General features: G+C 41.9%; 1 protein-coding gene across 19 annotated transcripts in view; it reads left to right on the top strand.

The window, feature by feature from the left end:
* CUX1 (cut like homeobox 1) overlaps positions 1–13,943 on the top strand; it is a 283,415-nt gene that overhangs the window by 43,286 nt on the left and 226,186 nt on the right. For 18 of the 19 annotated variants that reach the window (XM_075113244.1, XM_075113243.1, XM_075113236.1 and 15 more), the window contains exon 2: positions 9,037–9,147. In XM_075113244.1, coding sequence (XP_074969345.1) covers positions 9,037–9,147 — 111 coding nt within the window. Of the gene's footprint in view, positions 1–5,726; positions 5,818–9,036; positions 9,148–13,943 lie in introns of those variants that run through there. The other variant, XM_075113228.1, reaches the window with a different exon arrangement.

Below are 13,943 nucleotides of genomic sequence, written 5' to 3'. Positions count from 1 at the left end.
GTTTCATTACAAAATGGCAGTGTAATCCCTTTCCACCTGAACACAGTGGCTGCTGCATTAGTGGATTGGAACAAATGATAAGAATAGTGCATTAAGCAGTTCGTAATTACTTGTCAGGTAATTGCCTTGGTTTTTTTTTTTTTTAGGGCCAAAGCTCCTTTAAAAATCGTCTATTAAAAAACGTGTTATAGGGTATGGCTGCTGTACACCTCCTAGCTAAACCCAAATGATTTGCTGGTATCAGAAATGTGATTAGACCGTTGTTTTTTGACCTCGCTGTCCTTTCCACGTGCAGCTATTCCAGCCCCCAGTGCTGGCGTGCGTGCGGGGAGGGCTGCGAAGGGGACCGGGGGAGACACCCGCCGCCCCAACCTGCTGCTCCGAACGGCAACGGCGGGAGCGGAGGGGCGCGGGGAGGGCAGCGTGGCCCGCGTGGGACCCAGTGCTGGGATCTTGATAGTGTGGTTCTCGCGTTCTCTGTTGCCACTTAAAAGAAGGGGTAATTTGTCTGCTGTAGTGCGGTGAGAACTATGGTAAGTATGGCTGCTGGCATTGTGTCTTGGTCAGCTTTTGATGAACTGATGAGACAGAAAGTCAAGCAGATGTGTTTTACTTTGTGCTTTGCCTAGGCAAAGTCTTTGCAAGCAACAGTGGGTTTCCTTTGGTTTCCCATAATTTATTTTATTTGGCAGAAGAAGATGTAGTTTGATTCCCCACCACCCTGTACTGCTATGAAAGTCACAAATATGAAGCTGAGACATTTTTTTGCTTCTTTCAAAGTAATTAACAGCGTGTATGCGATCAGCTAACTTAATTTTATCACGTAGAAAGCCATCAGCTGCATTGGGCAGGGAAGCAGGAGTTCACGCTGTTGTAATGCAAGTTGGGGTGTGACTTGCTGCGTGGCCGCGGGATGATGGGTGAGCAGGTTGCTCCGAGTTGGAGCAGCGCTTGCTGCTTTGCGCCATACACTTGCTATCAGTCTGAAATCCTACCTTCTGGGAAGCCTCACTGCAGTGACATTTAAATTAATTCATTACTTTTTGGCCTTTTCTGTTGTAGCTATTGAAGCAACTAGTTTGAACTTCTGCTTTTAAGTGGAAGGGTGTGAGAATTGATGTGTGGGAAGTCAGTGAAGTTGTAAGCAGTACCCCACTGGGATGGGAGCTGCGGCAGGCTGGTTGTGGACGTGCTGTGCTTTCAAAATAAGGGAGCCCTGCCCAGCAAACACTTGCATTTATGTTTTAGGAAACTTATGTCCTTTGAAAGTGTAATGAACTGAAATGCAAAACCTAGCAGAATGTTCAGTAACTGATGGAGCAGGTTTGTTGAAAGGCTGGGTTTGGTGATCCCCCCCCCCCCCCATGTTGAAACCAAACTGCCAAGGTCTTCGGGTGAGGTAAGGGAAGGTGGTGGTAGTGTAACGCAGTAGGGACTGCGGTGCAGTGAGTAGCATCCGCATGACAGCATCTTTTAAAAAGGCTTGGGGAGGGCTAGGCTTAGAGATGCAGAGAGCAGCAAGTGCTGCTGGGGTCTGGGTGACACCTTCCACCTGGTTTTAGCCTGCCCGACACTTGTGAATGCCTACCGCTGTGCAGTAGCGATGAGGTAAAAGTAGACCTGGTGGGAATGAAGGCAGAGCTGACTAAGCCTGGTGTAGAAGCTGAGGAATGTGGGGAGGAGGAGAGAAGCTTTGGGGTGAGGGTTGGGGACACTATCAGTGGAACCTGATCGTTGTTTCTGGAGAGAAGTCGGAGCGCGTGGCCAGGGTGGTGCCACTGTCACCAGCAGTGGAGACCCAGCCCAGCTCCTGCTCATCAGGCCTCACAGTCAGCCCCGACTGCAGGTGGCTTTGAGGAGGGTGGAAAGAAGGCATAAATACTGCCAGAAGATGAAAACTACTGTTTGGAACAAATAGGTAATGCTTCATTATTTTCCTGAGTGAGAGGAAAAGCTTGTTTAATATATACTACAGACTTTCGGAATTAAGGTCTTTATAGCTCTGAACAGTCTCCCGTTCTTTGCATTTTCTAAAAAGTTTTGAATTCAAGATGTAGAAGAAAAGACAGACATAATATTATGTTGGCTGTGGCACTGGCAGTTTTCTCCCCTCATAGTGCATTCGCTGCTGGCGGAGATATTTGTGCGGCTGGTTTGTGCCGATAGTAGCTCCTTCTGAAAAGCCAGTGCTAGCGTTGCCCTATTGCAAGATTTTTTTGATAGGCTTTCCCTAACTTTGTGGTAGTGGCTGGTGTTACTGTGAACACACAAAGCCACAACACATTTTTTTAATGTTTTGCACTTTTTTTGGTGTGTTTTTAAGAGTCTGTTAATTAAGGTATCTTATTGGTAGAACAAAAACAGAGGTGGCAATGTGGCTCTCTTTGCTTAATAGGGTGGCCACCACGCACACTGACTCATGGTCCAAAAGTATTGCATAGAGCACAAAATTTGTTCCGGTTAAAGCTTGTTTAAAAACCTACTTGGGGTCAAATTACTTGAGTACACAGAAATAAAATGTGTTTATTGATATTTCCTAACTAATTCTGTGTGTGAAAGGTAGTTGCATCAGTTTGCAAATGGCAAAATGCTTAAGGAATATGTTTTGTTTAAAGCTTATGGGGTTTGATGGTTTTTTCTTTTTTTTTTTTTTTTGTTCGTCATTCACTGCTGATTTGTAAGGCAGAGGAATGGCGGTTCTTGGTGTTGTGCTCTCGTTGAACTCTGATCTTTGTTTTGCTTGTGTTAAAAAGGGGCTTTACGGCGAGGCAGACGTGAACTCATTTTACTGAAACTTCTTCCATTGTTGCATTCTTAGAATATGTCCTACCTTTCTGAGCGCTCTCAGACTGGAATTGGTGCTTGCTTTTTACAGTCAAAATAGACATTAACAAAAATTCCCAATATCAGCTTTGTGGTTACTTCCCTGGTCATAATGTAGAGCTTTATCAAGTGAGCATGCCTGTTTGTTTTTCCAGAGAAACACATCAAGCTCGCAACGCAGTTTATCATCTCTGAAATATTTCTGAAATACTTATGTAATCAGTACGTAGGCTTCTGAACAGGTGAAAACTATGGGGTTTTTAAGACTGAAGGGTAGGTTGCTTAATATATCAGTTAGGGAAGTGTGAAATTTCCCCAAGACAAGTAGGCTGTGGGTATGCACAGTTGTGCCAGACACGTCTGCATTCGTGTCATCTTTGCACCGAGAAATTTTCCTTTAATAGGAAATTAAAAATTGCAAAAAGCTACATTCAGAGCTTTGATAGATCCGACAAACGCAGTCCTGAGAGGATGAAAACAAAAATGAGACTACTGAAAACTCCTTTCAGTAGCAGATTATCGTGTAGACTAGGTAACAGATTGAAATGATGATAAAGGGAAATACCTTAAATACACAGAAACAAGATTTCAGGAGAAGTGGTTACTACTACATTTACTGGTAGAAAATGCCTAATCTACAGGCAGTTGTGATTTGTGTCTATCCTTGTAATAAGTAAAACGAGGTTTGTGGTGAAAATATGCTGTTAACATCTGCAGCCACGCTTAAGGCTTTTGAAGGCTTAGCCTAGGCATTGCGTCCATGACTAGAAGTCTGCCAGAAAAAAAATCAGTCTGTCTTTAAGTTGTGATATATGTTTCTTGCTCCAGTGTAAGAGCTTTGTGGCAAGTGCAGCAGGCATTAAGCATTTTAAAATAGGAGAATAATAAAATTTTCTGATATTGTTACATCACAGTACTTGTGGATGATTATTACAGCTTTTTATAACATTTTATGTGTGAAACACAGAAATACTGTTCTAAGCAGAGACTGAATACTGGTTATGATAGATCATGTTAGAGCAGCTTTTGGGGGGATTGGGATGCTCAAGCGTCTTGTTTCCTGTGTCCTGAAATGCCTGTGCCAGGCAGTGGCCGTGGCTGTTAGAAATGGGTGTCTGAGGTCCATGGCCAGCCACGGTGAGTGTGGGCAGAGAAGGGTATCACTGAGAGCTGGTCGTACGAACAGAGTTAGCCGGAGCATGGGGAACCGCTGGTTTGTGTTATTTGTTCCATTCATGCTACTTAGAATGAAAAGGGAGCACAGCTATAGACAAATGGAGTGAGTGCCTGTCCTAGGCACCCTCAAGTTCAGGGAGCTTCGCTTGGGCCCCATCTCTTGCTGCCTGGAGGGGATGGGGACCTGCCTGCCCAGCCTCTGCCTCCGTTGCACCTCTTCAGACCAGAGGTGACAAGTCTAATTTTGCTGTTTCTTCTCTCCCCTCCTGGTGATTGAGATGCATCGTGGAGTCACGTACACCCTTCTCACCATCGTGCTCCCAAATTCACATTTCCTATGTATGCTTTCTGCTTATCCCGTTTCTTTCCACAGTGTCCATAAAGCAGAGGGTGCTGCTCTTGCCCCTGGCTTTGGTTTTCACAGAAATTCTTCTTTTTAGCCTGGTCTCACCCACAAAAGCAGGGCAGGGCAGGAGCGAGCAGCCTTGGCACCATGGCATTCTCTATTCTTACATAGTCTCATTTCCTTCCACTTTTTGGATGGGCGAACAGAGGCTTCATAAACATCCAAGAAAGCCCAATTTCTTTCTAGAACCGTTTTCCCAAGTGAGTAGTTTTTGGAGAGCCCATGGGACCCAACTTTGGGAGATGCCAGCAGGCCACTTGCAGGGCTCTGGAGACAGAGGGGCTGGTTTGAAGCTTCCTGTTGTAAAAAGGGAAGGAGGAGTTTGGTGTGCTAAACCGGTCAGTTGTCAGTGTGGTGCAGACCTGCTGGCTACGTGATTATCAAGGTATGCATCTTGTAGGGAAAGACTGTAAAAGAAAACAACCTTGAAACCTGCCTGCAATGAGGCTGGAGTTTTTGTAATTACTTGGGGTCAGCCTAATTGTGGTTGGTGCTGACGGGGGATTCTACCAGCCCCCCTCCCTCCAGCTGTGGTTTCCCACCTCCCTTTTGTAATGGTCCACCCCCAATAGCTGTGGGGGGGGCTGAACATGGGACTGATTCAATGCAATAAAAGTTAGGAGGGGAAAGGTGGGATATTGGTTTTTAGCAGGCTTGCTTTCCTGTTGTGGCTCCCTGCGCAGCCATGTCACCACGCTCTGGCACGGGGTGACAGAGGCAGAATGAAGAGGGACAGCTCCTGGCGAGCCTAAAAGAGGCTGGAAATACTTGCATTAAAGGAAAACATTCACTTCAAGTTGATTATTGTTACAGTGGAGAGCAGATTGACCCTCCTAGTTTTAGGGTTTTTCTTCCCCCCACCCCATACTGCATGAAAGAAACTTTTTAAGTTTGCTTTCTGAGGATTGCTTTTAATGACTCCTGCACTTAAGAGCATAAGACTTTCTTGTGTCCTCTCTTCCCACTGCTTCCCTCCTGCCCCAATAAATTTGTTGATATGGGTCAAAGTAGAAACCCTGGAGAGAGTTCTTTAGCTATCTGTGGCTTAAGCAATGTGAACTGTGTCTGCCCTAAATCGATGGGACTTTGGGGCAAGGGGAAAGATAATGGGCTTGCTTGTTCTCTCTCAAACTGTGCTCCAAGTAGCGACTCACTTTTTGCAGGGGTGATTGAACGGTGCCTATTTTTGGCCAGAAAGTTTATTAGCCAGTGTTGAATCAGTGGAACTAAAGCTTCTGGGCTTTGAATCCTTTCTGTAGTCAGGTCACCACTGCGGCACCTCTGAGCCCTGGTTTCTGTTCTCTTTTCATTGGAACCTTTTTGATTTCAAAGGTGTGGAGAATGGTACTGAGACATGGACTCTTATTTTTGTTACACTCTAAAGGACACACCACTATGCTTCTGTCTGTATGGTATTGCATCTCCTTTTCCTTAATATCTACTTAGAGAGGCGTTGCAAGGCGTGGGAAGCGTGTATACCTTTGAGTGTTATACAGTACTCCGGTTTTAAATGCTGGAGTTAATACTACTGATGCCTTAATACATGATTGCATGCAGAAATAATGCATTGGCCATGTTGAATTTCTGTAAAAAATGGGGTATCTTATGAGATCAAGTCACAAAAGTATGAAAGATCTTCCAAAACATTTGTGGGTTGTAAACCTCTGTCTATTAGTATGTTTAAATAAATGAAACTTGTAGCGTACATAGTTGAGATCAAGTAAGGGAGTAAAAAATTGTGATTTTTCTGAATAGTTTTGATACGAGGCATGTTAACTATGTCATAGCTTGAAGATTTTAATACCTTGGTTTATATCAGATCTTGTATACAGAGCTAGATATCTACTGTTTCTTCTCTGGAATTGCGTCTTACTGTATCTGTTGTTTGTAAATGCTAGTCAAGATCTTGAGCTTTTGGGCTTCAGCCCACAGCGTCAAAGAGTTCAGTGTAGTTGCGTGATGGCATTTCTCCTTGGTGATATCTGAAACTGAGATGTCACATAAGGAAATGTTTTGCAGTGAGAAATTATCACACCTGTCCCAGAAGGAATTCTGAAAGTTGTCCGTAGTAAGTGCACTGGGGCACTGGTATCAGTCAAGCAGTGAGGGGGAGAAGGTTATTCTTCACTTGCCACCTGAGTCTTTCTCTTTATAATAGTACAAAATGTGAAATATGGTTTATTTTTTTAAATCAGTTGCCACCTTCTTTCTTGTCTCTAAAGTTGGAAGTATAGGTCTTTGAAAATCTAATTTTCTGTTTGTAGCATTGCTTGCTAGCGCTCCATACTGTAAAAGAAAGCATTTGATTCTTTGGTCTACTGAAATTCCCTCTTACTTCATGATTTGTGTTTTCTTTGCTTTGCTTTAAATATGTGCTTCCTTTTTAAATATAGTTTTCCAAGTTGCTGGCCGTACCAGATTGTTTATATTTTTTAAAAGCCTTCTGCTTAGCCGTTATATTGCTCTTTATAGTACTGCTTAACCACATTGGTTTCTGTTGCTCTTTTTTCTTGCATAAACTTAGCTGGGATGAATTTCAAATGTGGTTTATCCAACTGTTAAGTATTTCCCACTTTTCTGCAATAGATTTCACATATGTTACAGAATTCCAAACCAAGATCTGGTGGACATATTGCCCTTTTTTTTCCTCAAAGTCAGAAATAGGGGTGTTTTTTAAAGCATTACAGTGACAATATTTAGGTCACTGGCTCCAGCATGCTTCCTACCTTCAAATCCATTTGTCATATTTAGCTTATTCCCAAGGATTAAGATAACTATGGTCCATATATTTATCAGACAAAATTTTGTGGTAATAAACCTAAAGGGGGAAAAGGTATTGGTCCTTTTGAGGTGGAAACTGCAGAATGCTTTTTTTTTTTTTAAATTCCTCCAGAGGTCAAACTGTAGAGGCACAAAACGCATGAACATCCATCCAGTCATTCAGAGTTACAGGGTCTACCCATACAAAAGTGTAAGAAAGGATTTGGAATTAGGCTTTTTTCACAGTATATCTGGAAAAAAATTCAGGAGCTGAATTACCTTTTGCTTTTTATCTGCTAGTCCTGTACTTTTTTTTTTTTTTTAAGTTGCAGAACAGGGCTTTTAGCAGGTGTCCCATAGGTACCTGCTGTCTGTTGCTATTTGTAACGCCCCGGCGAAAATAGGAAGAGGCAAATCTTTTGTTTCCCCATTTTATTTCCCCATACTGGGCACCCAGTTCCACCGCGAAGTATCTATGACTCCAATGCTACCTAGCAGTAACCAAATCTGCTTTACTTTTAGCCTGGTTTTTGTGTGTGGTGGTATCAAGAGATGACCTGCTCAGTGCCGTGACCAACTACTGGGGATGTGGTGTTAGACCCAGCAGGCGGTCCCAGGCTTGGTTTTTTTGGTCTGGTCTGTTACAGATTGTTGAGTTACAAACAAATGCCAGTGGCACAGCAGGTTTTCTCGTGGACAATACTGGCCATTTTGCATGCAGATTGGAGGCATGTTGGCAGTGTGATGTGATTAAGATAGCTGCAGACGAGACCCGCGTTACGCCTTGATCTAGCGCATTGTTCTCACTTTTCGTGAACTTCTTTCTCATAGCCAGGTTTTTCTCCTTCCAAATGAATAAGGGAGGAACCAGTGCCAAATTCCTCTTACAAATTTTTGGTTAAAACTCCAAGTGACTTGGGGAATGATGTACATAGCTGAGTGGCGGGTTTAACTGTTATTTTTTTTTTTCATATTATGAGGAAATACTGCAGAAAAGGAATAAACTGACAGGGAAGATAGAGTGTTGTTGGTTTATGCACTGATAAGTGACCCATTCAATCTATTATGGTGACATTTGAAAGCACAGCACTGAGTAAAGAAACTGGGATGGGAATAAGGCACTTGTACAAAGCTGGGCAACGGTCTGTAGGCTGAGCCTGTACTTCAGCCTAGGAGAAGCTGTTGGAAGATACTCTTGCATTCAACAGATGATTTTAAAAAAAATACGTTTTGGAGAGGAAACAGGGATATCTGCTAATAATTTTAGAGGAATAGATTCCAATAGTAGGAAAATATAATTTTCAAATAAGGAAAGACTTAAATGGAAAAAGAGCATCGCAGTGGCAGTATAGAATTATATACAGTATGTCATTTGAAATTAAGAGTGAGTGAAGCATAACCAGTCTAGGCTGAAGTATAACGTTAACCAATATTTGAGTTCATAATATTTTTTTTTCCATAGAATAACTCAAAAAGGGAAAATCCTGTATCTTTAAAAAGCAGGCAGGTGAAAATAAAACTGTCTTGAACATGTCCAAGATCTGTAATCTTCACTGAATTTGGGAAAATATTACGAGGTGTATATTGCATGCCACTGCTGCTGTCCTGTGTAATGTGGTAATGCCATGACTGCTTTTGAGAAAAACAGTGATATTTTGGCTGCGAGATGGAATCAAAAGGTTGTAGAACTTCATTTGATGTTATTTAGGAGGTCTTGTTTGTGGAAGCGTGACGCTTTGTTCTGTACTGTGCTGTAGTCCAGCCGTCTCAATGTTCCAAATTGTAGCGTGCATCTGAGCTTTTGTTTTTGTTGCTGTGAGAAACTGAGCTCTAATGATAGTTCCTTTATTTTGTTTTGTTTTTCTTGACAGAGAGAGCTCGATGCCACAGCAACAATATTGGCTAACCGGCAAGATGAAAGCGAGCAGTCTAGGAAAAAACTTATTGAGCAAAGTCGTGAGTTCAAGAAAAACACTCCAGAGGTAAGGAGAAAAGCTATTCATGGCTGTTGAGTTTCTTGCAGTAGTATATGGTATTAGACCTACTTAAGTGTGTGTTGGTTTTTTTCTCTCTTAATGGTTTGTTTCCATGATTTTGTTGTATGTATTGCTAAATCTACCATCTTGACGAAGACTGCTTATCTTTGGCTTTCTCTTCAGGCAGTTTTTGCGTTCTGTAAATAATGAAATATGAATTGACGTTTTTAGAGGAAGTATGAACATTAGCCTTCAAACGGGCTTGCTCTAGATTTCGTAGTAATGTAAAACCTGCACAGGTGCAAAAAAAAATAATAAAATCTATTCTTCACTAATCCAAACTCTTTTAGCACTTGGATGTAGAAAGTGACATTTCACTGCCTAAATAAATCTATATCAAGGGCATAACTTCAAAGATGCTCATTTTTCCATCAAAAATCCGATTAAGTTTTGCTGTTGATTTCACTGGGAATGCAACAAGGTTGGTGCTGAGCTCTTCAGAGAACTCCACTCGGAGGATGTGCATTGCACGCAGCAGGTGGTATGTAAAAGGTGTCAGGACTGATGCTAGGCAAACCCTGGGAAGGCGAACGTGCCGTGTAGGGAGCTGGGAGTATTTAAACTCTTCCATGCTCATGTTAGCATGTGCAGGGTGTGTGTCTGTGTACATGTACGCATAATTGTATAGAAAATACATATAAACTAATTTTACTGACTGTAATGAACGCATAGCAATGTGTAGGGCTTGTTGGTTGGATGGTTGGTTTGCTTTGTGGTGGGTGGCTCCCTCCTGCTGTGATTGCCTGCAATCTCCTCATCCAGGAGTGCTCTAGGGTTTCAAAGCCCATCCCAGATAACTGATACAGAAGTTATCCGTTCCTTCCAAGTCTCTTCCTGGGGGTGAAGCAGCAGGCAGCTTTTCTAACGTTTATTGTTGCTTCTCAAGTAGCAGATGCTGCTTTGCTTCCTGTTCGTATGGAGGGAGAGATGCTGGAGGAGCCTGGAACTGCTGGAGGAGCCTGGAATGGCAGAGCAGGAGTGACTCGCGGGGAAGGGGGAGCGTTTAACTGAGGCCCTGAGGAGGCTTTGTGGGGCAGAAATCAGTCCTCTTTGTTTGAAGGGAAGAATTTGGAGTCTGCAGCTTTGAAGGAACAGAACTTCAAAAATGATCAAAAGAATATGGAGAGTGAATGCAGTAGCTCTGAGAGGGCGAGGAATGAGTTGATTCCCTTTGCAGGAGAGAGCCAGCTGTTGGGAGGAAGAGGAGGAAGGAGAAACGTGAAAGATTATGGAGGGTGTAGGAAATTGTACAAAAACCAGAAAATAAATAGACTTCTGGGGTCACATTTTCAAATTATTTGCTGGAAGCATGAGTTCATTCTGCAAGACTTACTTGACTTGCCTGCTTCCTTCCTTTTTTTCCTCCTGTAAGGAAAATGACAGATTCTTCAGAACGTGGCTATAGCTGCCATCTCCTAGCTGACAGCGTGTTTGCAGATGTGTTCCAGGATTTTATTTTTATGGAGCAGAAGGTTGCTGAGGGGAGAGAGGAGGAAAAAAAAAAAACCACCCCACAAACAAAAAAAAACCATCCCCGAACACTGCACTTTTAAGTGTGTTGTGAGAGGGCCTTGATAACACAGTGGGAGTTGATGTGCAGAGGAAAATTATATACTCGGTATAGTTGCTTGAAGAGATATAGTGGGAAAATGTTATGCAATTAGTTCTTTCCAGTAAGCAAGATAGTGAAGTGAATGGCCCCTGCTGTTAAATCATTTGATGGTGAGGTTTTAAATATACTTTTATAACAAAATATAATTCTGTAGCCTTCCATATAATATTTTGGAAGAGAAAAGAGGAGTTTCGTTCAGGGACTAGGTTCAAAACAATGGCTCTGAACATCCCCAGTGTTTTTTTTGAAATTTGGATCTGTGCTAGATTCTATATCCTGATCTTGTGTCCTGGGACTCTTATGAAACCATGTTTCTTTAAGCTTGCATGGATTTTTTTTTTTTAAAAATATTCTTCCTTTGTCTCTCTCCTCTGCTGTGGTGTTCTTTCTGCAGCTTTATTTTTGAACAGCAGCAAAATCTAACTCCTACTTTCTCTGACAGAATTAAAAATGAAAATGGGATCACAGAATTAGGCGGAAGTATCTGAACTATAATAATAGCCATCTGTAACAGACTTGATATGCAGTTATTGCTCCCAGAGGCATGGAGGATGTAGCTCAGATGTACAAGGTCTGGTAGGGCCACCCTCCCCTCTCCCGTCCAAGGTGCTCGGGGTACTAGACGTGGGTGTGCAAGAGGCAAAAACTGAGCGAGGCAGTGTCCAACCGTCCTTGCTGGAAAAATTCACTGGCATTCCTTGTTACACGGAAGTTTAAGCTTGCGCACTGCTGTGTTCATCTTCAGCTGTTTTCTGCACTCCCCAAAAAGAAGGGAAGCCTGTGAATACTTCCAAAACTGTCTAAGCTTTGGGAAGACAATTGAAAATGAGATGGCAGGATTATTAACTACTTGACCTGATTTTTTCCAAAACTTTGGCTGAAAACCTGCCCAGTATGGTGAAAACATCCTTGAGGTGGACAGGAGAGGCACAGTCAGTACGCTGATATACTGAGCCATTTCCAGACTGATACATTGATGTTACTAAAATATCAAACACGTTCTTTGTAATTACAGAAGAGAGTTCTATAGCAGAAGACCAGCTTGCATGCAGAACCCTTCTCCAGATAAATAAATAACCCAGTGTACGGCTTAATTTAAATTTCCATGATGAAGCAACATCTTTCTTGGTACAAAAAAAAACCCCAAACCACAAAGATGGAATTGTTAAATGTAACAATTTGTTTCAGAATTCTACTTTCCATCTTTTTTTTTTTTTTCATTCTGCATGCATCCCTGTCAGTGCAGTAGCGTTTTAGCCTGTTCCAGCATCTCTTTTCCTTTGCTGTAGCCAGTCTCACTATAAATCAGGAGACAAGTGTCGATTGCCTTGACTTTCCTATCCATTGCTGTCTGGCATGTCCTCTAGACTTTCCATAATGTCTGCTTGCAAGCAGTCTCCTGTGTAGCAGAAGAGGATTAAAAAAAATTACTAATGAAGTTGAGGATATTTTTACTTCTGTTCCTTTTTACTTTAAAAAATGTGACACATCTATATGGGTCATTTCTGCCTTCCTTGCAAATTATCAAATTGCTGCAAACGAAATACAATATTTTCATGTTTATAGGAATGAGTCTAAGGCTTTTGGTATTTACAAATGTTAAAATACTATTTCTGACTTGGCATACTGGGAGATGACTCTGGGAAGAAGTACCTCATGTTTGGGAACCTTATGAGAACAGAAGATTTGGTGGTGCTTCTTCCGTACAGAAACTTTTGGGAAGGGTTCTTAATTCTTGTTATTTCAAAAATGCTTTTTACGTCCTCGTACCTTTTCAGAGGTCATATCAGACCTGCTGCTCGTAGGTGTTTTGGGGTGTTTTCGGTCTCAGTTTGTTTCATCCTGAGCATCTATTGCAGAAGGCTGAAACTGGTCAGGAGATTACATGAAACATCAATTTTACGTGACTGTTACTTGGAAGACATCTCAAAATATATCATGGGAATTGCCACCCTGCATCTGATTATTTTCTTATAAGGATAATTCCTGAGTGGTTGTGACTAACTGTGATACTTTTGGGGGATTTTAACCTCTGTGAAATTCTTGGTCTAATTCATCATGTCCTCATATGCTGATTCTCGTGTGAATAAGCAAATGTTTGAATGACCGTCTTCGAGAATTTTTTTTTGGTCTCTAGATAATTCCAGTTGCACAGGTTAATAGTTTTTGGCACAAAGTGAAGTACTTCATAATATTGCTAACTTTGTCATCATTTCTACCCAGATTCCTAGCAGAGTAACTACCTACCTGTTTCTGTTTCAAACATTGAAAAGCTCATCCATTTCTTCCATCGGTGCATACTATTAAAGTAGCCAACAACAATGGTGAAAAATACCAGAAAATGAGTAAGCCTAGACTTTGTAAATACATAATATGTGATTGTTAAATACTCAGGGAGAGGGAAGACAATAATATTTGGCCTGTTTAGCCTATAACTCTCCATTGCTTTCCTTTATGATTTAGCCATGTAAACTAGGTAATTGCTGAGCTATGTTGGTTATTACCAGGCTCACCTGAAACATGGGTCATTAAACTGAGCACAAGACAAAAGAGCAGCCTGAGAGGCCTGGGCCAGCTGCTCTTGGGAAATAAAGTAAGATACCTGTTTTCTAATGTGAGAGCGAGAGCAGGCAGGTGTGACGCGCCTGCCTAAAGCATATATTTGGATACGGGAGCTCACTCTGGGAGCTTGTTACTTTGGTCACTGTGTTGGGTTTTTTTTTGTTTGTTGGTTTGGGTTTTTTCTCCCCCTTAAAGATAATTTGAACTGATGATTCCCCACTGTTGTTGCCCTCCACTGTTTCTGGGTTGCAAATGTACTCTATCGGTGAGATTTAGAAAGTCCAGGTTACCTTTAAATGCTCAAATTGACATCTGTGTTTTGTAACACAGATTAAAGATTGGATCGGCAGAGTTATGGAGGGACATGGGAGAACCTTTAAATACAGACAGCATAAGTATGTTCTCAAATAAATAGCTTTAAAATGCCCTGGAAAATGGAATATTGAAGCGTGCCAGAAAACAAACTAAACGAGCGTATGAAAAGCATATTTTAACACTGAATGGCTGTGGCTGTCTGGTGACCCCGAGCACTTTTATAAATAAATACAAGTTCTGCATCTGACAGTGA

The sequence above is a fragment of the Phalacrocorax aristotelis genome, chromosome 18 (genome assembly GCF_949628215.1).
Source record: "Phalacrocorax aristotelis chromosome 18, bGulAri2.1, whole genome shotgun sequence".
NCBI classification, from domain to species: Eukaryota; Metazoa; Chordata; class Aves; order Suliformes; family Phalacrocoracidae; genus Phalacrocorax; species Phalacrocorax aristotelis.
Note: the sequence above shows the minus strand (reverse complement) of the source record. Positions and strands in the feature narration are given on the sequence as shown.